At 39.9% G+C, this 24,938-nt stretch overlaps 1 protein-coding gene across 2 annotated transcripts in view; it reads right to left on the minus strand.

Annotated features, from left to right (window-relative positions):
- PHKA2 (phosphorylase kinase regulatory subunit alpha 2) overlaps positions 1-24,938 on the minus strand; it is a gene marked incomplete at both ends in the record, with an annotated part of 90,183 nt that overhangs the window by 51,309 nt on the left and 13,936 nt on the right. For both annotated transcript variants that reach the window (XM_080719606.1, XM_080719605.1), the window contains 7 exons: positions 1,969-2,115; positions 4,363-4,461; positions 5,944-6,024; positions 8,707-8,789; positions 12,101-12,269; positions 17,230-17,277; positions 20,697-20,855. In XM_080719606.1, the coding sequence (XP_080575732.1) occupies positions 1,969-2,115; positions 4,363-4,461; positions 5,944-6,024; positions 8,707-8,789; positions 12,101-12,269; positions 17,230-17,277; positions 20,697-20,855 (786 nt within the window). The remainder of the gene's footprint in view (positions 1-1,968; positions 2,116-4,362; positions 4,462-5,943; positions 6,025-8,706; positions 8,790-12,100; positions 12,270-17,229; positions 17,278-20,696; positions 20,856-24,938) is intronic.

A 24,938-nucleotide genomic window follows, 5' to 3' on the forward strand; every position in this document is an offset into this window, starting at 1 on the left:
TCTTTCATTGTGATTTACTGTATTACACAAAGAGGCAAAGGGACTCTCCCTACTTTGGAGACCCCATCAAGACAGATCCTGAGACTTGCTGGCTTTCTGCTTGAAAGACTAGAAAGCTAAGAGGACATTCCCCCAACTCCTTGCAGTCAGGCTTTGCATGCAGAGGATGCTCTACCATCAAGGAAGGGAGGGAGAAGCCTGCTGCACTCAGAACCAGCTGCTGATTCTCCTGTTGCAGTCTCCAACGTTCCTCTCCAGCTTTCTGTGTGCCAAGAAAGGAGGGCAGGTACAACACACTTCCTATGACTCCCTAATCTCTAGATGACATATCTAGGTGCCCATTCTCTTTTCTTCAGTGTGGGGCCGTCATGGCAGACCTACTCTAACATTAGCTTTGCAGTTCTGGGAGTCATCCCACCAGGCTCAGTCTAGAACCCACCTCTCCTTGTAAGCACTTCATTCCTTTACTCAACCCCCTAAAAGAGATTTCTTTCCTCCACTAAACCTGCCACTACAGTTGCCATCTTCTAGGAATTTGACTGGAGACTTTAATTCTTTTATTTTATTTTATTTTATTTTATTTTGCAGGTCTGCGGATGAAACCCAGGAACATTCAACCTCCGAGCTACACCCCTGCCCTGGTTTTTATTCTTTATTTTGAAACAGGGTTTCACTAAGTTACAGGGTGCCTCACTATGTAGCTGAGGTTGTCTATGAACTGCAATCCTCTGGTCTCGGCTTCCCAAATGCTGGGATTACAAGTGTGCGCCACCAAGCCCGGCTTAACTATTTTTATAACAATTTTTTATTGAACATAAATAGTATACATTTAAACTATATTTGGTGCCCTCTCCCCCCCGCCCCCGTTTTCCCTTCCCCCCTCCCACCAATGGTTGTCCAGGTTAAACATGTCTTATTCATAATTTTACACATGTTCAGGTGTAGACAATCATTAATCAAGATCGGCCTTCCTCCTCTCCTATCTTACCATTCAAACTTAGCTAGTATTTCCCCTCCAATACCTGGAGTCCCACTGGTATCCTTTGTGTTTCCTAGTTTGGGGATATTAGAGGAAACATATGTATCTTCTCCTTCTGTGCTTGGCTGATCTCACTTAACATAATGTTCTCCAGGGCTTTCCAACTATTTTTTTAATAAAGGACTAAAGCATCTTCTTTCATTGACCTTAAGGACATCAATCAACATGTGGATCTCAGCTTAGGAAATTTATATTCTTTGCTAATTTTAGTTATAATTTTAGTTGGTTGGAATAATATTTAACAGCAATCACAGTCTAGTACAATGTGTAACAGTTATTGCATTTCTCTGCATAACAGGAATTTTTAACCTTAATTTAACTTTGGGTTTGCAAAGTCCCTGAAATTGTGTAAAATTGGGAAATGTACATTTTTTTCTGGCAGGGACTCTAGGGCTTTCAAAAGATTTTCAAAGGAGCCTGTCTGTGATCTCTGAAGGGTTAAGTAGCCCTACCTTTGTAGTAAGGTAGTAGTAGAAACTAGGGTTCAAAGCTGCCTGCTTAAGAACAAGTCCTACTGCTTAGAAGAAAACCAAGTTCCTTAATTATTCTGAGGGTTTTTTTTCTTTTTGGGGGTCTGGGATGGAACCCAGAGGCATTTGATCTCCGAGCTACAACCTCTGCCAAATTTTTTATTCTTTTATTTTGAAACCAGGTCTCACTGAGTTGCAAAGGGCCTCACTATGTAGATGAGGCTATCCATCAACCGTGATCCTCTGGTCTCAGCCTCCCAAATGCTGGGATTACAAGCATGCGCCACCACGGCCGGCTCTGAGGCATTGTTTTCTTACCTGTAGACTCAGCTTTGGGTACTTCATGAGTCCACTTAGATAACCCAAGCAATTAACCTCGCCAGTGAGCCATTCCACGTCAATGTGTGCCATTTAACACAGGGCAAAAGGGCACACAATGTGACTATGACCAGTGCTTACCTGTAGTTTAGAAATAATTTCACTTTTGGTCACATTCACAAGGTTCACATCTTCCACTGCAAAAGCCGGGAAAGAAATAATGGAAAGAAGGCCAGCGTCAATCTCTTTAGAAGTTGATGCTCTTGGCAGCATGGAGAACAGAATAGACTGAATGAAAAACAAAATGGTGGTTTAACCTGGAAAATCACTGAGTTAGATGCAGTATCTAGAGACTATGACCTTATCCCCAAGGGAACATTCAAATGAGTCTGCCAATTTGGAGTAGAGCTCTGACCTACTAACATGGCACCCGCTTAACAAACTTGTATACCCAGAAAACACTTCCTTTCCCCTGGAGAACAAGTAGGGGTTAAGGAAAACAAGTAGGGGTTAGGGAGAACATGGTATAGCCTGGAGTCTGTGCTGAGAACTGCCAGACTTCCTTTCTTCCAGGTCCTTGGTTGACTTGGTTGGACTTTTAGGACATGCTATGTCAGCCCTGGTTATAAAGATAAGAGACCAGAAAAGAATGCACATGCGGGACCAGCAAAGAGAAGTGACTTGCTTCTGTGAAATGGAACCAGTTGGATTGGATGATCCAGAAAGTGCTTAAAGGAAGCATCAAACACAGAAAGTCTCACAAATGCTCAGGCAAATGGTAAACAACAAAATCACTTTGGTCGTAGAATCTTCCCAGGATTACTTAGAACATTATAATATTACTCAACTTTAGGATGGCTAGATGAAGCACTGTAAACGTGTAAGGCAGTTGAAATGATAAGGAACCATTTGGGCAGGAAAAGGAGTTAATGCTGACATCTAACATTTACAGTCACAAGGCTACAGCTCGACAAATATAAGCTTATCAAATCTTCCATATGAGAAAGGAACTAAGGTGTTATGTCCAATTCATATTTGAGGAATCTGAGAATCTGAGACATAGAGACTCATGTCCAAAAGAATTCAGCCAGCAAATGACTGAACTAGGAATCTAAACCAAGCTCCTCTGGCTGCAAAGCTCATGCCTTCCCACTAGAATCCTCATCTATTAAAACATATACCAGTGGACCTACATTAAATTATATACGCAAGAAATACCTGAGTCCCCATTAAGGACTACTTAAATGGGGAAAATGAGTGAACTACAATGTGAGGTAAAGATGGGAGAGACCCTTCAGCTGCAGAAATAAAGCTTTATATTCACTTTTTCTCAGTGCTAGGAGTTGAACCTAGGGTCTCATATGTGCTAGGCAAGTGTTCTACTATTGAGCTATACCCCCCAGCCCCAAAGCTTTATTTTTATAGCAAATTAACCTCTGGATATAGTTATTTAATTATAGTCATGAGCTGCTTAATGAGAGATATATTCTGAGAAATACAACATTAAGTGATTCTGTCATTATTTGAATATCATAGACTATACATACACAAACCTGCTATACACATAGGCTGTAAGGTGTAGCCACTGTAGTACCCTTTCATCTTTTGTTGACTAAAATGTCATTATGCTGTGCATGACTGTAGTCAATTCTCCCTAGGCTTTCTTTGCCCCAAGTACAAATTCCCACCAGAGGTTCTTCATTTATAAATCCTTATGTATCTGATTCACTTTAATCCTAGCACACAGTGGGCCCTCATGAAGAGCTGGCTGACTGACTCAGCAACTGATGACTTACTATCTGCTTAATGGAGTCTCCCATCTATATTAATCACTCCTTTCTTTGATCTACATTTCACATAAGTTCTATTATTTTCCATGTCTCTTACCTCATTTGTTTTCCACTACCCATTCTGTCTTCTCCAAGTGAAACAGTCCTTGCTAGTCACTGGATTTGGGGGTGTTGTGAAATAAATCTGAGAGAAAACTACTAATGTGCTTCCAAAACAGATTTGCCTCCAGCAAAATAAGGCTGCTTTGATTGCTGACTCCATGTACGCAGCATCATCTCGTCTTTTTTTTTTTTTAATATTGGGGATTGAACCCAGGGGCCCCTTATCTTTAAGCTACACTCCCAGCTCTATTTTAAATAGGGTTGTATTAAGTTGCTGAGGGTCTTGTTAAATTTCTGAGAATGGGTTTGAACCTAAGATCTTCCTGTTTTAGCCTCTCAAGTACTAGGATTACAGGCATATTCCACTACACTGAGCTTCATCTTGTATTATGATGTCTACATAGGACTGTCTGCCTATAAAGTGCCCAGACAAACAAAGTAGATTTACTCTGATCCTTATAATTATCGTGTGAGGTAGGAGGGGAACGTGCTAAAAAGCCCCTTTTCTGTATAAGTAAACTAAAGCCCCAAAAAGCAAAGTACCGGAAAACTTGCAAGGTGAGGAGTTGGAACAGAGACTCAGACCTTCACGTCTATAATTTTCTTTCCCCACTCTCTGAAATGAAGGAGCCTGAGCTGTTACCTGGCAGTGCTGGACCTCATCAGGTAGAACGTGGATCACTGATCTGCGTCCTCCATGTGCTCCAAAAAGGTCCAGTTCATCAATTGCCTCAAGTGCTGCCTATAAACAGGTATAAATTACTCTATGAGTTGCTATGAATCATTTTCCCAAAGTGAAATTAGTATTCAACCCAAAACTAAAATATTAACAAGTTAAAAATATTCTGTGCGTTTGTGTGTCCCTGTAAATTCATGATTGGTTTTTCTTTCACTTATTTTAGCAGCTGACTTATACTATTGGTGCATCTAGTACTTCAGAATGTTAATTTTCACAATAAGTAAGTTTTCTTATCAGTTTACTCTAACAGAACATATTTATTGTTGCTTTTAAAATTCTGACTATGTCAGAGAGGTGATCTAAGGGAAGGGGAGGGGAAAGACTGAGGTTCATTCATGGAAATATTACTATCGACTATGTGTACATATGTGAATATACCAATGGCAACCTCAGTATTCTGTACTAGGAAGGGGGGAAATGGGAAGGTGGGAGGGGGCACCAAGTGCTGTGTGCATGTATGTCATTGTCATCATGATTTACATTATGTTGTGGAACTATAATGTACTAATAAAAGCATATTTAAAAAGTAGGTACATGTCACCAGGCATGGTGGTGCACGCTTGTAATTCCCACACTTGGGAGGCGGAGACAGGAAGATTGCGCAGGTTTAAAGCGAGCCTCGCTGGCTTAAGAAACCCTGTTTCCAAATAAAATATAAAATAGGTCTGGGAATGTAGCCCGGAGGTAGAAAGGTTCCATCCCCAATATCAAAAAAAAAAAAAGTGGGTACATGTACATTTGAGTATTAAAAATAAATAAAAAATAAAATTCTGGCTCTGGTGTCTTCACTCTGTCCCAAAACTCTACTTTGATCTTGAAAAGAAGGGAGAGGAGGAGGTACACTAATGTCTACAGGAAGAAATGAAAACTGATAGCTAGTAGACTGAATCTGCCCCACTGGTGGGATTTATCTGGCTTCAAGAATATTTTCTAAATGACTTTAAATGTCTATGGCTTTACCACCCTAAACCACCCAATTTCCTCTAATTGATTTTAAATTATAATACAGTTAGGAAATGTCCCTGAGATCCCCAATACTCCTTCGCCTCCCAATAACTTTCTATATGAATAGTTTTACTAACATTGTTATTGTTACTTGACTGAACTTTGTAAGCTCAAACTCGTGAACTCAACCTAGAAAGTGCTCATATTCAACCTTCTTTATGACCCAGAAAGGAGAACTAGGTGGACATCCTGCTTGGAGCTTTTTAAACAACAGCAAGAGCTTTGACCCAAGGGTGATCACAACAGATAATAGGGACAGAACACACTTATTTTTGGCCACATACAGATTTCCGCAGAGGAAACCTACTTTCTTGACCTCTAATTTCAATTGGCTGGGGATACATATGACTCTTGAATTTCACATACTTGATGTTGATTTTTGAAAAATGTGCTACTCAGATTAAGTCCAAACTCCTAATGAAGAACCCTAGCAAAGCAGTAAAAACGCAGAGAAGGAAGAGCAAACAAGATGACTGTTACCTTGGCCATTCCCACAGAACTTGCATTTAATTCTGGAATACCCTGATTAGTCTTATCTCCACGCTCCCACATCCCATAATCCTGGGGGAGAAAAATGGGGTTGTCAGAGGGTAGAGAGAGAGGTCTACAAGAAGTGCTATGGAAAATGTCTCTCTTACGTTACTACAGGAATAATGAAAAAATGAGTATATTTTCTAAAAAGCTCCCAACTTCATATTTTTTATAGACTCACATTCCAGTCCTCCTGAGTTTTCAGTTCATGTCACCTCTGTGCAGAATTTTAGAAGAAAATACTCAAGTGGAACAAAAGTGCATGCAAAGACACTCTCAAATCTCTTATTTCTAAAAGATATTAACTTGTAAGGGACTACTGATTTGTAAAGAAAAAATACTGTATTTATCTTAATATCAAATAAAGTGCAGCCCCTCTATTTAGCCAATGCCTTTGAACTTATATTAAATTGTAAGCTGGAATAAGAAAACCTTAAAATATGGGCTATGACTAGTTGAAAGCCAACAAATTCATTTAAAATAATATAAAACTTATTTTAGTATTACCTCTTGGGCACAAAAATGCTAAGCAACTGTATCCAAAGTCAAGTGAGGCACAGAACAGTGAACATACATGGCATTTAAAGACCAATTAATAGCTGGGCCTGGAGCCACACACATATAATATGAGTACTTGGGAGGCTATAACAAGAAGATCACAAGTGGTAAATTAGTGAGGCCATGTTTCAAAACAAAAAATAAAATAAAAAATAAAAAAGGGCAGAAGATATGGCTCAGAAGTAGAATACCCTGGGTTCAATCCCAGTACCACACAAAAAAGTAATATGAATGTATAAGAATACTCTTGTCACGTATAGGATTCAATACATGTGTACCTAACTTTGGTGATTCAGATTCATATTTCATTTAAAAACCCAAGTACTGGATGCTATTTTGAAATATTGCCCACACTATTGAAAGATCCTGCAAGAACAGGATCAATGTTAATCTTTATTTTTTAATTTCCAGAGAGGAACATTGCAAAATGTGAACACTGAAATGTAGACAAAGTAGAGCAACTTTCAACCCTGTCCAGACAGCAGGCCTTCTAGCTGGGTCTGTACATCCTTCCTTCACTACTCTTCATGTCATCTGCTCCAACCCATCTCTACTCCACCCACACAACCATGAGAGTCATCCCCTAAAACTGTTTTAATCAGTTCACCCCCTATTTCAAAGTCTAAAAGGACCAACGTAGTGAGTCACATCCACCTCCCCCTCCTCTCTCCATGGACATTTCCTGGCCTCTACTTCCTGCATGTTCATAAGTTGACCTCATGTTTTACTCTTTTCCAATGCCAATTTTCACCCTAAATCTGTTCCTTCACTCTGCACCCTCTTCTCCAATCACTCACTGCCCCACATTCTCTCCCCAATCACCCACCCATCCCCAACCACTCAGAGCCTGTTCCTACCTCTTTGGCTGCTAACTGCTTTTGCTATTCCCATACCCAAACATACTTTCTCTTTGTTTCTGCTCATCTAAACCCTATTCATTCCCTAAGGTCTAATTACAGTTCTACCCTTTCCACAAAGGCTTCTCAAGATTTTTTTTAATACCAGGTTTGTCAACTTTGTTATTACTAATATTTTTGCAGGACTAGGGATTGAACCCAGTGGCATTCTATAACTGAGCTACACCCCAGCCTTATTTTATTTTTTATTTTACAACAGGGTCTTGTTAAATTGTTGAGGGTCTATCTGCCATTCTCATATCTCAACTTACTAAGTACTGGGATTACAGTCATTCACTACTATACTTGGTGCCAGTACTAATATTTTGAGCAAATTAATACTGTGTTGTGTAGGGGGGGGCGATCACCCTGCACATTGTAGAATATTTAGCAGTATTTCTGGCCTTCTCTGTTACATGCCAGTTGCACCCCCTATCCTAGTTTTGACTATCACAATTGTCTCCAGGCACTGCCAAATGTCCCCTGGAAGAGAAAGCTTGACACTTGATTCAAGTGGCTGCTTTCAACCTAAGATCAGTGAACTATGGCCCTTGGACCAAATCCTGCTACCTATTTGTGTAAAGTTTATTTGGAACACAGCCACGCTCATTTGTGTACCTATGTCTATGATGATTTCATGCTATGAATGCAGTTGAGTAGCCACAACAGAGGCCAGAGGGCCAGCAAGGCTGAAAATATTCTCAGGCCCTCTGTGGAAAGGGTGTGCTGACCTTTCCTTAGGCTATAAAGGCTTAAAAACAAAAAACAAAAAACCTCTGCCCTTTTCATATTGCCCTGATAGTCAATTCTGCATAGTTCAGTTGATATCTAGAGGTACATCAGGCTCCACCTTCAAAACCATACAGAAGTGAGCTTTATGCCTGTTTATTCCCATGGCTCAGGCCCTTTTCCCTATGACTGGTTAGTGTGAACCCTAGGGGACTCCATTTTCCACCAAGGCCCCAATCCTGCCACCTCTTCAGCTTGACTCAGGCTGACATGTACACAACCAAAGGGTCATTTTAGGGCCTTATTTAAGATAAGAATAATGTATTTAGAGAATATGGAGCATTCGAAAAACATAAAGACTACCATTGTTTCTCAGGACACATGCAGGTAGAGGAAACACAATCTTTATAATTCTAGTCTCAACTTTCTGCTTAGCCCCAAATAGCCTAGGTATCAAAAATGATAGAATTTTTTTTATTCTTTTTGACATCTGACACACCTGAAAAAGACTACCAGAATTGATACTTACAGCAACTTTATATGCAGCTTCAATGTAGAAAACAAGATTCTGTATGAAGGCCACTTCATCGAGGGTGAAAATAATACGTAAGCCTAGTAAAGAAAAGCAATGATGTCATAAGGTTATGCTGTGAAGAGAGCGGCCAATTACAAATGTCACACTAGGAAATAAATAATTTTCCCTTTATATTCATTTCTTATACTAGGGCACCAAAAATTTAGTCTGATCCAGGCCTGTTAGCACATGCCTATACTCCCAGTACTTGGGAAGCTCCAAGGCCATCTTTAGCAACTTAGTGAGACCCTGTTTCAAATCCCAGTGCCAAAAAACCCTCTGGAATAAGTCATAGAGTTAATGTATAATCCCAGAAAGAGGAAGGGAAGGAGGAAGGAAGGAAGGAAGGAAGGAAATAAGGGAGGGAGGGAGGAAGGGATGTGTGTGTGTGTTGAGCAGAAAGTGTTGGAAGAGAAGATATGGGTCTCTGGTATGTTGGAATAGTTCAGTGAAGGCCGCAACAAAGCAAGGATCGTAGCCCAGACCAATAAAAATTGCCTATGTTAGAGTGAGTCAAAGAGAGGGTGGTACTTTTCCCCACTGGCTGATGGAGAAAGCAAAAGACCTTCCCCCTTAGGAAGAAGCCTTTCCTGCTCTAGGAAGTCCATGTCTTGGGACCTGCCATGAGGTTGTGTCAGCCACTGAAAAAAAGCAGTAATCTTTGAGCATTTTTTTTGTTTTTTTGCTCAGCCCTTGAAAATGCAGTCAGTTATAGTAAATACACATATTTTTGAAGTGTGAATTCTTGAAGTGGCTATGGATCCTATAAGGTATTCACTCTTTAATGAGGGATATTTAACTAGCAAAGCTAGATTAGAAGTTTAACTGGAATCAACTTTAGTGACTGAACATGATATAGTAATGCATATGCATAGTTTTTCAATAACATCAATAGAGATGGTATCAAAGTTGGTATTACAACATTAGTTATACTAGTAGAAATAGTAGTAGTTAATTTGGGTACAGGGGTGCATGCCTATAACCCCTGTATTCAGGAGACTGATAGAGAGGGATTGCAAGTTTGAGGCCAGCTTTGGCAACTTAGTAGGTCTCTGTTTCAAAGTAACAAATAAAAAGGGCTGGGAGTATAGCTCAGTTGTAGATTATCTCTGGGTTCAATACCTAGCATTGCACACACACAAAAAAAGAGAAACAGTTAAATTAATTATGGTATATCCATTGATAAACTTACTAAAATGTTTATAAAGTACTTGTAAGATTATGGAGAAATTCTTTATAAAGTTATATTGTTACAAACGGGGCATCAAACTATATGTCTTTTTATAGACTAAAAAGACTATGTTTATGCTGGGCATGGTGGCGCACGCTTGTAATCCCCATGCTTGGGAGACAGAGACAGGAGGATTGCGCAGGTTCGAAGCCTGCCGCACTGGCTTAAGAGACCCTGTTTCCAAATAAAAAGTATAAAATAGGTCTGGGAGTGTAGCCCGGAGGTAGAAGGGCTTCCAGGAACCCCAGTATCACAAAAAAAGACTATGTTTATGTATACAATATCACCATTAATATGTAAAAATGGACAGAAAAAAAGACATGGAGACATATCCAAATGAAAATTGGCAGTATAATTTTTATTTATATTTTGCTATATTTTCCAAAACACAGTAAGCTTGTATTGTTTCATAACCAAGAAGTATTGCTTTATAAACAGGTACCTTATTCAGAAAGGCATAATGATGTTGCTTGCTATTTCTAGGATTTTTCAAGTTTTACACTTGCTGTCTGAAATAAATGGGAGCCTCAGGTTGTATCTGTCTACTGGACTGATGATGAGAGCTCTGAGACACAGCAGCTGAGTGCTCCAACCTGGAAGGCATCCTTAGCAGATATCCCTGTGACAGAAAGACCATGTGGAATGAGCAGACTGGCTGCAGCCTGGAGCTTAGAAGCTTGGTATCCTACTGTCATAGAACCAGCAGCTCCAGCTGCCCTAGGAATGATGCCCACTGTCCACAAGTTGCGAGCCTCCTTAGCATGTTGCTATGAGATAATCAGCCCAATCTGGGCATACCACAGAGTGACAGGAATGCTATCTGAATATAACTTGGATACACAAGGGTGTGTCTAGAAGAGGGTGAGCAAACTGGTGAGAGGGAGAACTGAGGGGACATGGAGCTTATCATGGAAGAAAAAAAGGCTAAGTGCAGGTGTGAAACTGGAGATATCTGGACTATCCTGGTCTGTTCCAGGAATGAGGTGAGAGGACAAGATGGAAACTGAGGGCTCCACATCAAGAAACTAGCAGAGCTGACTCTATAGCCCTCATCCTGCATGTGTTCAGGTGGAGGCTGACTGTCATGTGTGTATTTCCCAAATAGGGTCCCTGTGTTTCCTGCTCAATTACAGACAGAACTGCATGTCATGTAGAGAAGTGTACCTTTCCTTTTCATGAACAGCTTTTTTATTTTCGGTACTGGGGATGGAACTCAGGGGCATTCTGAGCAAGCTACATCCCCAGCCCTATTTTGTATTCTTTATTTTGAAACTGGATTTCACTGAGTTACAAAGGGCCTCACTAAGTAGCTGAGGCTGGCCTTGAACAGCAATCCTCAAGTCTCAGCCTCCCAAATGCTGGGATTAAAGCGTGTGCCACCACACCCGGCTTGAACTGCTTGTTTTAATATGTCCCCTCCAAAATTCAGTGTTCCAAATATGTTGGTATGCAAAGGTGGGGCCTATATCAGGCCTCAAGGACTCCTCATGAATAGGATTAGACCCTTATAAAAGAAGCTTCATGAATGAAATTATGTCATTTGCAAGAAAATGGATGGAACTAGAGAACATCAGGCCAAATGAAATAAGCCAGACTCCGAAAGTTGAGGGTCATGTTTTCTCTAATGTGGAAACTAGAGAAAAAAAAAATAGAAAGAAGGATCTCATGAATACAGAAAAGAGACCAGTAGAGTAGAGTAGAATAGACCAGAGGGAGGGAGAAGGAGAAAAAGGGGGAGGTACTGGGAATTAAGTAGATCAAATTATGCTATGTGCAAGTATGAATATATCACAATGGCACTATTATGTAAATTATAATGCACCAATAATTTTTTAAATAAAAATAAATGAAAAGAAGCTTCACACAAAGTTCAACTTTCTTGTCCTCCTTCCTTCTGTAGTGTGAAGACATGGCATTCCTTCCCTTCAAAGGATATAGCCCTCACCAGACAACTGACCCTGTTGGAGGCTTGATCTCAGATTAATTTCTGTTCTCTTAAAATTTCCCAGTCTCAGGTCTTTTAATCATAGCACAAACAGTCTAAGACATTATCCCCATCCCCATTCCCTTTCTCAGTTGTCACTCCCTGTATATTGGGCTCCAATGGTCCCGACTCACCAGAGGCAGTCATCTGGGCCAGAAATAGGATGAAGAGGGAGGTAGCATCCACCTGGAGGTGGCCCCACTGGTCGTCACCCACCACGGTGCTACAGTTGGCTGTATTATACTTGGCGTGCAGGCTATCTTTGGTACTCTGAGTGTGCTTGAACTTCTCCACTTTGTCCACCTGGAGAGAAAGCAAGATGGTTGCACACAGCTAAACAGGTTCATGACTGGCAGAGGTCACATCCGGGGCAATCACCTGGATCTAGAATCTGTTATCTCTGGAAACCAAAGGGATGGGAGGCAGCTGCTAGTGAGCACTACACATAGGTGGTGTGCTGGGGATTCCTTCTACCCAGTTATTGGCAATGTCTCAGTCCAGGTGCGTTTTAACAAGTTCTAAAGGGGTGAGGGTTCTGCCAGAGGTTGTCCTTGTCTACAGATCCCTGGCCATGGCACATGGTAAGTGCTCAAAGAGGCAGGGAAGGAAGGAAGAGACCTGTTCAAATTTCAATTTCTCATTTCATAATGCTGAAAAAAAGAGTAACTGCAGTTTTGAACATATTGACTAAGAATGGCACTGTATTGCATTTGTTGAAATTTGTGCAGATTCTAGTATAATGTTTTCTATATAGTATATGCTCAATGAATTGTTTTATTTACCCATCTCTAAAAATACCATAGATGGTAATGTAAACTTTGAAGAATTCAAATAAAAATATTACCTCTTATAAACTTATCAGAATAAACAATAGCACATGGCTTTCTAAGAGGGGCTATTTATTATTATTATTATTATTATTATTATTATTATTACTTTTATTTTTTACAGTACTGGGGATGGAACCCAGGAGCACTGTACCTCTGACCTACACCCCCAGCACTATATTTTAGTCTTTTTTTTTCAATTAATTTTATTTTTATTTTTTTTTATTGGTGCACTGTATTCATACATCATAGTGGGATACAAACTTTTGTAGACATACATGCACACATCGCCCAGTCAGCCCCCACCCGATTCCCACCCCATTCTCTCCCCATCCCTCCCTCCCATGCTTGGCTTAGTGGTTGACATCTAGTATTATAGCAATTTATCCAAAATTAAAAATGATAATCTCACATAACAGTTTCATTTTTCTGATACCAAGCTTTTGATGACTTAAAGATAACATTTCAATATTTCTTTTTAACTTTCTTTCTTACCAGAGAATATTTTTTTCTATTTTTTTAGGTGAAACTATCATATATTTATATATTTATTTTTCAGAAAAAAAATCTATCCTAATATGGAATATGGACTCTAGATACCCAAAACGATCTTGAAATAGAACAAAGCTAGAAGATATATATTTTCTGATTTCAAACCATATAAAGCTACAATAATTGAAACAGTGTAGTACTATTCTAAAGGCAGATATATAAACCATTGGAGGTAAGTAAAAGCCTAGAGCTAAATTCTTCCCTATATTGTCAAGTTATTTTTGACAAGGTTTCCACGAACATTTGGTGGTAGAAATAATAATATTTTAACTAAATATTGTTGAAACATAATAATTACATGGAAAAGAATAAAGTTGGACCCTTACCTAATCCCATATACAAATATTAACTCAAAATAGATAAAAGACCTAAATATAAATCTTAAGACTATAAACTTTTAGGAGAAAATCTGGGTCATAAAACCTCACAACACTGAAATTGGCAGTGATTTCTTGGATATGATTTCAATGGCACAGGCAACAGAAGAGTATACAAACTCCCTAAAAAATAAAAAAATATATTGTATATCCAAAGACAATGTAAACAGAGTTAACAGTTACTAATAGAATGGGATAAAATATTTCCAAATGCTATATCAGAAGGTATATTAATATTCCAACTAGAAATCCTAAAAATTAACAACAATAAAGGCAAACAATACAATTTAGAGATAGGTAAAAGACTAACATAAGTAATGAATCTCCACAGATAACCAATCTTAGTTGACTGTTGGATGGAAAATCTTGTTTCTCTGGTTCTGGTGTGCGTTACCTATTTCTTCTTTGTATTTAATCTCTTTGAGTATTTTCTCTAGTGCTGGTTTTGAAGACATAAATTCCTTCAGTTTCTGTTTGTCATGGAAGCTTCTTATTTCTCCATCTAATTTGATAGAAAGTTTTGCTGGGTAGGAAATTTTTGGCTGGAAGTTGTTTTCTTTCAGAGTTTGGAATATGTTACTCCAAGCCCTTCCGGCTCTCATGACTTGGTTTGGGAAGTCTGGAGTGATTCTAATTGGTTTGCCTCTGAATGTCACTTGGCCCTTTGTTTTTGTTGCCTTTAAGATTCTCTGCTTGGCTTCCACATTGGTCATTTTGACAATTATGTGGCGTGAGGATCCTCTTCTCCGATCCTGTCTAAAGGGAGTTCTATAAGTTTCCTGGACCTGTGTATCAACCTCTTGCTCTATGTTTGGAAAAATTTCTGCTATTACTTCCTTGAAGAGATTGTTGATCCCTTTGGTTTCACTTTCTTTTCCCTCCTCTATTCCAATTATTCTTAGGTTAGCTCTCTTAAAATGGGCCCATATTTCTTCAATATCAGATTCCTGCTGTTGGATATTTTTTCCTAGATTAGAAACTATGCCTTCATTTTTGGAATGATCATATTCTAAGAGCGAGATTCTGTTCTCCATGTGGTCTAATCGGTTGTTTGTGCTTTGAATTGAGGCCTTTACTTCATTAATTGCATCCTTTATCTCTTTTTGGCTCTCTCTGATTTCTTTTTGAAGCACCTCTATTATTTCTACAGTTATTTTCCTGATTTGATCTTCTAGAAATCTCTGATTTTCTGTTTTATCGGGTTCTGATGTTGTGGGGTTGTGGGCATTCATTGCTCCAGTATTATTCCTCTTTCTCATGATTTCGGAAGTTTGTGCCTTCTCTGGGTTCTTCCCTTGGGTCACTATGACTTCACTTAAGGTGTCCTGGATCTCGAGTCAGTAGTATCTCAGACCCCACTACTCCTTTACTGGGTTGTATCACAGAGTCTCCGACCCAGAGAGTCGATAGAGGCTGCTTTAGACTGTGGGGGGTGCCAGGTTGCACGTTCTCCTATGGTGTGATATCTCTGCCACCGCCCCTTCCCCACTTGGTCAAGTCCCAGGGAGTACAGTACTGGGATTTCTCCTCTGTGGCCCGCAATTTGACTCACTGTTCTTGAGTACGCAGATGTAGCTGTACTGGATTCGGTGAATTCTCTGCTGCTGCCGCCGGTGGCAATATGGCGCCTCTGCTACGCCCTCGGCCGTGAGGCTGGCGTATTTCTTCTTGGTTTTGATTTCCACTCTGAATCCCTGCGGCGTGTGCTGAGCTCAGCCACTGGGAGCTTTAGATTTTACCTGCGGCGAGAAATCCCGCCTGGCTGTTCCGCAGCGGCTCACCTCGGCTTGCTGCAGCCGTCCGGTGAATTTGCCGCTGCCGCCGGCAGTGTGGCACTGCTGCTGCGTCCTCGGGCGTGAGGCCGGTTATCTCCTCTGTGGCTCTGAGCTCTGTTCTCAGTCTGCTTTCTCTCTGGAGCCTGGTGATTTTTTTGTTTCTCTGGTGATGGTGTTTTCTGGCTATGAAAGGCGCCAATTTTGTGGTAATGGAGATTGGTTGTTAGCGGGGCTCTTAAGCCCCACTTTTCTCGGTCGCCATCTTCCCAGAAGTCCCTCCTGTTTTAGTATTTTTATCTATTTATTTATTGTGGTACTGAGGATAATACCCAGGGGCATTCTACCTCTGAGCTGCATACACAGCCCTATTTGTTTTATTCTTTATTTTTGAAACAGGGTTTCACTAAGTTGCAGAGGGCCTCACTAAGTAGCTGAGGCTGTCCACAAACTGCGATCCTCTGGTCTCAGCCTCCCAAATGCTGGGATTACAAGCGTGCGCTACCACGCCTGGCGTCTTTTTATTTTTGAAACAGGGTCTCACTGAGTTGCAAAGGGCTTCGCTAAGTAGCTGAGGCTGTCTTCAAACTGTGATCCTCAGTCTCTGCCTCCTGAATGCTGGGATTACAAGTGTGTGCTACCACCCCCAACCTAGGAGGAACTTTTAAAAAATATATTTTCTTAATTTTTTTACAGATATGATTTTATTTCATATGTATAACTGCAAAAAGAGTCTCAGAAACAATGTTATTTGAGACCATGGTTGTATACTAATAACATAATAACATTATGGAAGATAACTTTAAAAACAGAAAGAAAATAAAAAATATTTTCAATTGTTCTTCCTCTTGAGAAGTTCAAAATGCATTGAGCATGTTAACAGTCACAATTAAAGACAGAATACTATAGATATACATGCATACCCATGTTTATCGTAGTATAATTTGTAATAGCCAAATTGTGGAACCAACCTAAATGTCCATCAAAAGATGAATAGCTGAAGAAAATGTGGTATATATACACAACAGAAGTTTACTTAGCCATAAAGAAAAAAATTATGTCATTTTCAGTAAAACATATAGAACTACAGCGTATTATGCTAAATGTTATCAGTCAGTCTCAAAGTTGAGGGTTGCAAGTTTTCTTTTATATGTGGAAACTAGAGGGAAAATAGAAAACAAAGGGACTAATGGTATGTGGTAGTGATGGCATACATCTGTTATCCTAGTATTTGGGAGGTTGTGAAAGAAGGATCAGAGGGTTTAGAACAGTCTCAGCAACTTGGTGACACACTGTTTCAAAAACAGAAAAGGGTGGGGGTATGGCTCAGAGGTAGAACACCCCTGAGTTTAATTCCCAGTAACACAAAAAAGGGGACTAAGATAAATTAGAGCGACCCATACAATAGTTGAAGGGGATTGGGGGAGGGAAACAGGAAGGGGAAAAAGAAGTACTGAGGAAAAAATTCAAATAATATTAGGCCCATATATGAAGATATCACTACCAATCTCACTAACATGTCCTAGGAGGGAGGAGAGGGGAGTGGGGTGGGGTGGGATATGGAGAGAAAAGTGCCAAGTGATGTGTGTGTGGGGGGGAGTTCACATCACTTTGAATCTCACTATGATATATATAGTTACATTACACAAGTAAAAGTATAAACATAAATTAAATGACACTAAATGTCAACTCAGATGCCCTGTAAGTACATGTCTGTCTTTCACTTTCCTCCTACCTGTCTCATCATGCATTGGAGAAGACCTTGCATTAGCTTCACCACATTCTGCGGAAACAAAAGTGGCATTAGCAATAAGGCCTGAGTTCCTTGCTCCCAGAAAATACCTCCTATTCCCACATAGCTGGTGAGCTAGTGCTGCCCAGTGTTTTCCCTGGAAAGGCAGATCCCAAGCACCCACGAGTATTCCAACCAGTCATATTACTGCCACTTCTCAATCACAGAGAAAGAAAAATCTCGACAAAATGACTATGTCTAATAAAAGGGTTGGATCAGATGGCATATTTTGGCTCTGTAACTCAGTTACTCCCCACGATATTTTAGCAACATGATTTTTATAAGCCTAGTGCTCTGGAGTTTTATGTCACATGTCTTTAATAATTTATTTTTGTTATACTAAGGAAGGATTAAGTCCACCACGCCTGCCCAAAAGTAATGATGTTTTGCCAAAAGAGCCATTTGTGACACCATTACTAGATTATTGAGTAAACTTCTTACAAAATGTAAGTGGCATCCAAGGTTTCTTAATAATGTGATGTATTGCAAGCGATTGCTATTATTATTATTATCATCATTACAAATAATAACAATAAAGTCACTTTAATCAATTAGCACTACATCCAAGAATTGTGTGAAATGCGTTACTTGCATTATCTTAAATTCTTCTACCAGCCTTATTGAGGGAGGTAGTTAGCATTGTTACTCCACTCTGTGAATGAGAGACCTGGGGCTGAAAGAAAGAGGTGAAGTAACATTGCTCAAGTCTCCCAGCTGGTCAGGGGTGGAGTGCAGACAGAAGACCAGGCAGTCAGACGCCAGAATTTGAGCTCTTATGTTGCCGCCCATTTCCTCTACAATTCAGGCCCATTTAAAGATTAGTTTATGCAATCCCTAGAACTAGGGAGAAAAAGACTGCTTTGAATATGGCCTGTTAAAACCATTACACTGCTACTTCCCAAGGGGCTAGGCACTGGGATATTTTTTTGTACTGAGATTGAACCCAGGGCCTTCTATATCCAAGCTATACCTCCAGCCATTTTTGTTTTTATTTTTGAAACAGGGTCCTGTTAAGTTGCTGAGAGTCTCACTTAGCTGCCACAAGCTAGCCTCAAACCTTCGATCTTCCTATCTCAGCCTCCTAAGTATTGGAAATATAGGCATGTACCACCACGGCCAGCTGGGAGTGGAATATTTTGTACGTCAAAGTGGCCTGGTGGAAAGATGTTTCCACCCAGGGGCATAAGTATATTCTCTCTCACAGAATGTACATGGTTTTCAGGGTACATAGAAAGGTCCCCAAAGTTAATTGCCAGTAAAAAGTCCAGAATGGATTGTTTTTCTGGACTTTCCACCTCTATAACCCTAGCTTTCTCCACTTTAATCTTACTTTGTCATAAACTCTGTTGGGGCAGACAATGTTACCTCATAATTATGAAGTAAAACTAGCATTGTTATAATTAACATTTCCTATAGTGCATACAACATAAACATTTGTCAAGTGACTTCTCAAAGAAAAATTATTTTCCATTAGGAAGAAGTATAGTGGTTCTCAATTGGGGGTGATACTACCATCCTCTAGGGGAGAGACATGTATTGAAATGTGGGGTGGGGGCATTTTATTCATTACAGTGATAGAGGTGGGGGTGCTGGCATACTTAGTGAGTAGGGACCATAGACCCTAAATATCCTTCCATGCATGAGACAGTTTCACACAATGAAGGAGTATAGCACTTGAGTTTAAAATGCAGTAGTGTCATTGTTGAGCATCACTGGAAGATCCCTATGTTATTTCCCTTGGTAAAGGAAAATGTCTCCTTTAGTTTATTAACCATACTCATCAAATAGTAAAAGGCACTGAATACAAAACAATGTGGCCTTTTTGTGTCACTATTGGTAATCAAGGAGCAAGTCCAGTCAACCTTAACACAATCCAAAGAGGTGTGTGTATGTGTGTGTACAGATGGGTACTACTTCACTCTGATTTTTGTCTCAAATGGTGATGAGATATTCATAAAACACTGACATCAAATTATAATACTAATGAATAGTCTGCTTTTGTGAAACTCATCCATCTTCATGGAGCAGCATTTGATGTATGGTATACATAAATTTTAAAACTTGCCTTCCCTCCATGACTGATAGATTTCATCACTTTATACTCAGAAGATCTCCTCAGATCTAAACCTTGCTCCCGTAGATAGGCTTCTCTTCTTAGCCTTCTTTGGGCAGTCAAAGCTTCCATCATTCTGCCCATCACTATTTCTACTCTAGATGCTATAAACAAACACTGATTGTGCTAGAAGAACTCTTTCTGGACCTGGTGATCTACTGGCTGTGTGGATCATACAGGAATGTATAAATTAAGATAAATCTCAGAACTGGCAGTATAGCTCAATGGTAAAGTATATGCTTAGCACGCATGAGGCCCTGAGTTCACTCTTCAGCACATACATGCATATGCACACCAAAGTACTTTTATAAAGATAAATCCCAAAAGCTATCATGCCAAATAAATTATACTTTTATATTTTAATGCTTCCTATTTCAGTGTTGCCACCAAAACATTTGGAAAATAACTCCTGTACTCAAGGGCAGAATATTTTTTTCCAAACTAAAAAAAAAAAAAAAAATGGCAAATCTCTTTTTTGGTAGGTATTTTGATTTCTGATGTGAAAAAAGCAATAAAAATACTTCATTATGCTGTATGGGAAATGACATAGGCATATAAATTATATAACACCACTTTGGTTGAAAACTGAAGGGTGATCGTGAATTAATTAGACTGCTTTCTTGGAATGACTCAGAGGAAAATATTTTTTGTGTGCGTGGTTGGTATTGGGGGTGGAACCCAGGGGCTTTTCTACCTTCAGGCTATATTCCCAGACCTATTTTATATTTTATTTGGAAGCAGGGTCTCACTAAGTTGCTAAGAGCCTTACTAAGTAGCTGAGGCTGGCTTTGAACCTGTGCGATCCTCCTGTCTCAGCCTCCCAAGCGCGGGGATTACAAGCGTGCACCACCAAGCCTGGCAGAGGCAAGTATTTTTAAGGGAGGTTTCAGAAATGTTTTAAACAATGTCAACAGGGTTTGGATAAATATTCTTTTGATATGACTACCCTGTAGAATACACACTTTGAAATGTGTAGCTCTGATGTGCTGACTTGTATGAGAGAAATGTAGCCAGTTAGGCAAAATGACATCTTGGGTTAGACATTTGCATGCTTTCATTTCCCATTTGATGTGATTTTCAAAGTTCTCAATGTTTCATGGAGAGGTAAAAACATTTAAAAGAGACAGACAAATGTGAAGCTGAGACCATCTAAATGCCTCCCCAACATATTCTATAGCAGAAATGGAGGAGAGGCCAGCACCCCAAATGTTTTGCACACACAGCTGTTTCCTTGTGGGTTTTCCAATTCAAGGAAAAAGTGCCGAAAAGCCAAGGCACAGGTGTCAATCACCATTACCTGTTCCAACTCGTAGGCCTTGGCCTTATCCTCATCACGGTCAGCATTCTTGCGGTAGGCCATGCCGAGGCCCCACACGGCCAGGATGCTATAGATGTTATCTCGCACCCAGGCATCCTTCTGCTCATGGCTAGCTGATAACAGCCCTGTGACAGGGTTCTATTTGAGAAAACACAAAAAGTCATCAGCCTTTGAACAATTTCCTGGGCAAGAAATGGTCACTCAAGTGGACAGACAAGGACCTGGGACTAAGAGACCAAAGTCCCAGTCCTTGCTCTGCCAATAACATTGTGATTTTGAGTAAGAAGTTCCATCACTACTCTGCGTCTCGGTTTTCTCCCCTGTATAACTAGAAGATGAGACTAGAAAATGTCAAAGAAACCTCCTATTATGTCCTTTCATTTTCAAATCATACTACACTGTTATAACAAAACATAAGAAACAGCAAACAGAAAAAATCTTCAAACCTTAACAAATCTATGCATTATAGACCTTCAGTCTTCTCTGGCCTCCATGTTTCCACATCAGTGGGTAGAGCACCAAACTAGGGAGCAAGGGACATGGAAGCATGGCCACAATCCACTTCTTAGTGCTGCATGACCAGGGAAGCCACCTTCCCTACCTAGACCTCAACCGTCTTGTGTGTTGGAGTGCATTAGTTCATCCCTATCCAAGATTAGACTACCCATCCTCCTTGGCCAACTACAGAGGAGTAGTCTGGGTGTTTTAGGGGATCCCCAAAGTCAAAAGATGCATAAATAAACCATGTTAAAATAGGGTGCTATTACACTCAGTAAAAGGAATACTCATTTATGACTTGCTTCTTTTTTAAAAATTCATAAAAATGATAAATTGTGTTAGAGGGAGATGTGGGTGGTTCTATTTTGATGTGATTCATAAAATCTGAAATGACCACAGACTGGAAGATACTGTCACTCCCAGTCTGCTGTCCTTTCCAATAAAGATGACCTAGGGTGTTTTGTCTTTGAATTCTTCCTCCTACTTGGAGATGGATTGTGCTGCATCATCTAAACTCTCACTGATTCTTGTGAACCACCCAAACAGGTCCATCTCTGGGGTCTTTGGTTTACATTATTATGTAACAAGCAGGCAGAGAAAAGGCTGCACACACGCAAATACAGACCAGAAGAAGAAGGCAGGCAGGCTTATCCAGGCCAAGACTATGGTTTCAGATACAATCATATTATAATACATTGCTTTCAGCCAGGCATGGTGGGCACACACCTGTAATCCCAGTACTTGGGAGGATGAGACAGGAGGATCACAGAGTCAAGGACAGCCTCAGCAAGTAGTGAGACTCTCAGCAACCCACGAAGACCCTCTTTCGAAATAAAAATAAAACAGAGCTGGGGGTGTATCTTGGAGGAATAATGTCCCTGAGTTTAGGCCTGTAGCTCTAGTACTTGGGAGGCTGAGACAGGAGGATTGCAGGTTTGAGGACAGCCTCAGCAAATAGTGAGACACTCATCAGCCTAGCGAGGACCTGTTTCAAAATAAAAATAAATTAGGGCTGGGGGTGTAGCTCAAAGGTAGAATGCCCCTGGGTTCAGTCCACAGTACCACAAAATGAATAAATAAAGAATAATATATTGCATTCTAATCATTATAAAATATTTAGTTATACCTATACCCATGTATAACATTGTAAGATAACTATAACCATATATATTTCTTTTTCAGTTGTCTTTTTTTCCTTTTTCCTGCTCTTTTCTACTTGTTCCCTTTTCCCTTCACATTGATAACTCCATAAACACATCCCATGTAAAATCCAAAATGGAATTTCTGGGTTGACAGGCTATATGCTTATATACTTTCAATTATAATAAAAATCAGCTATCCTTGTAAGTTATCAATGTTTTTTCAAAATCTTTTTTCAAAATATTCTTCATAAGTTTGATAGGTTATCAGCACTTTTATTTTGAAGATTTTTCCCTGACTACTCATGAATTTAATAATTTATTTGTTTATTATTATTATTATTATTATTATTATTATTATTATTATTTGAGGTACTGAGGATAGAGCCCAGGGGTATTCTACCTCCGGGCTTCACCCCTAGCCCTATTTTGTATTCTTTATTTTTGAAACAGGGTCTCACTAAGTTGCAGAGGGCCTCACTAAGTAGGTGAGGCTGTCCACAAACTGCAATCCTCTAGTCTCAGCCTCCCGAATGTTGGGATTACAAGCGTGCGCCACCACCCTGGCATAAACATTTATTTATTTTTTTATTGGGAAAGGAGGCACTGAACTTGTTGCTCTGTGAGCTAATTTTTAGGTTTTATTTTTAACCAAATACTCTTTCAGAATTGCTGCCTACAAAGAAAGATAACCTGCTGGGTATGGTGGTACATGCCTATAATCTCAGTACTAGGGAGGCTGGGACAGGAAGATTACAGGTTGCAGAGCAACCTCAGGAATTTAGTGAGCTCTTCAAAAACTTATCAAGGCCATTTTTCAAAATTTTTTTAAAAATGAAAAGGCTGGGTGTTCAGCAAGGTGGCACATGCATGTAATCCCAGTACTTGGAAGGCTGAGACAGGAGAATCTCAAATTTGCAGCCAGCCTCAGCTACTTAGTGAGGCCCTCCACAACTTAGTGAAATCCTGTTTCAAAATAAAGAATAAAGGGCCGGGCGTGGTGGTGCATGCTTGTAATCTCCGTGCTTGGGAGGTGGAGACAGGAGGATCACACAGGTTCAAAGCCAGCTGCGCTGGCTTAAGAGACCCTGTTTCCAAATAAAATATAAGATGGGTCTGGGAGTGTAGCCTGGAGGTAGAAGGGTTTCCAGGAACCCCAGTACCACGAAAATAAAGAAAACAAAAAAATAGGCCTGGGGGTATAGCTCTGAACTAGAATGTCCCTGGCTTCAACACTTAGTTCTGCAAAAATAAATAAATAAATAAATAAATAAAATAAATACTAAATAAATAAATGAAAGGCTGGGGTGTCCTCAGTACTCCTTCCCCAACACAAAGAACCTAGTAGGTAATACAACACAGTCTTATGGAGATAGCACATCTCTGAGCTGGGACTCAGGCCCCAGTTGCAGGCTGGCCTGCCAGTGGTAGTCTAAAACTCAAGAAGAGGCCTGGGACAGATGAGTCTCATATAAATTATGTTTCATTGAGGACAAAAAGTCAACAACTAGGCAGACTATCCTGTAAGTTTAGTCATTTATTTGCCTTTCTCATCTTTTCCACCATTTCTCGGTTTCTAATCTAGGGAAAGTATTCTCTTTAGTTCCTGTTTGTTTAAAGAACAGGGCCTGAACTTCTGGAATGAACTGAGCTCAGGGTTTGTACTCTATGCTTTGATAACAAATAACACTAAAATTTTAGTAGCTTCTTACAACAAATGTTGATTTCTCCTTCATACCTAATCAGTTGTAGTTTGGTTCCAATGCTATCTTTCCTCTAAGAACCAGGCTATGGGGAAAACCAGCCTTTATCTAAAATATTACCCATCATGGCAGAAGGAAAAAAGACAGATAGCCATGAAAGTCAGTTCACCAGGAAGACAGAAGAGTCCTAAATATGTATGAATCTAACAAGAGGCAAAGTTTACATAAGTGGATGGATTAGAATTGAGGCCAGAAATAGACCTATGCAAATATGATAATCTGATACTTGAAAAAGGTCCAAAGACAATCAAAGGGAGAAATAAAAGCTATTTTTTTAACAAATAGTATTGTAGTCAGGCACATACCTATAATCTTAGTACTTGGAGGCTGAGACAGTAGGATCACAGGTTCAAGACCAGTGTGCAGAAATATAGTGAAGCCCTGTTTGAAAAATAGAAAAATAAAAAGGGGTTGGGGAATATAGCTCAGAGGTAGACCCCCTGTGATCAATCCTCAGTACCTTAAAAATAGTGTTGGGTAAGGTGTGGTAGCACACGCTTGTAATCCCAGTACTTGGGAGACCAAGGCAGGAGGATCGTGCAGGTTCAAAGCCAGCCTCAGCTACTTAGTGAGGCTCTCAGCAACTTAGTGAGACCCTGTCTCCAAATAAAACATAAAACGGGTCTGGGAGTGTAGCCTGGAGGTAAAAGCCCCTGGGTTCCATCCCCAGTACCACAAAAAAAAATAGTGTTGAGATAACTGGACATAAATACACAAGTAAATGAACCTCTATCTAAATCCCATGCCTGTAGATTAGTGTGCAGGGAGGGAGGATACTGCCATCTCAACCATACTGAATCTTCTGATCAATGACCATGAGC

This window comes from Muscardinus avellanarius, assembly GCF_963383645.1.
Source record: "Muscardinus avellanarius genome assembly, chromosome: X".
In the NCBI taxonomy this organism is placed as follows: Eukaryota; Metazoa; Chordata; class Mammalia; order Rodentia; family Gliridae; genus Muscardinus; species Muscardinus avellanarius.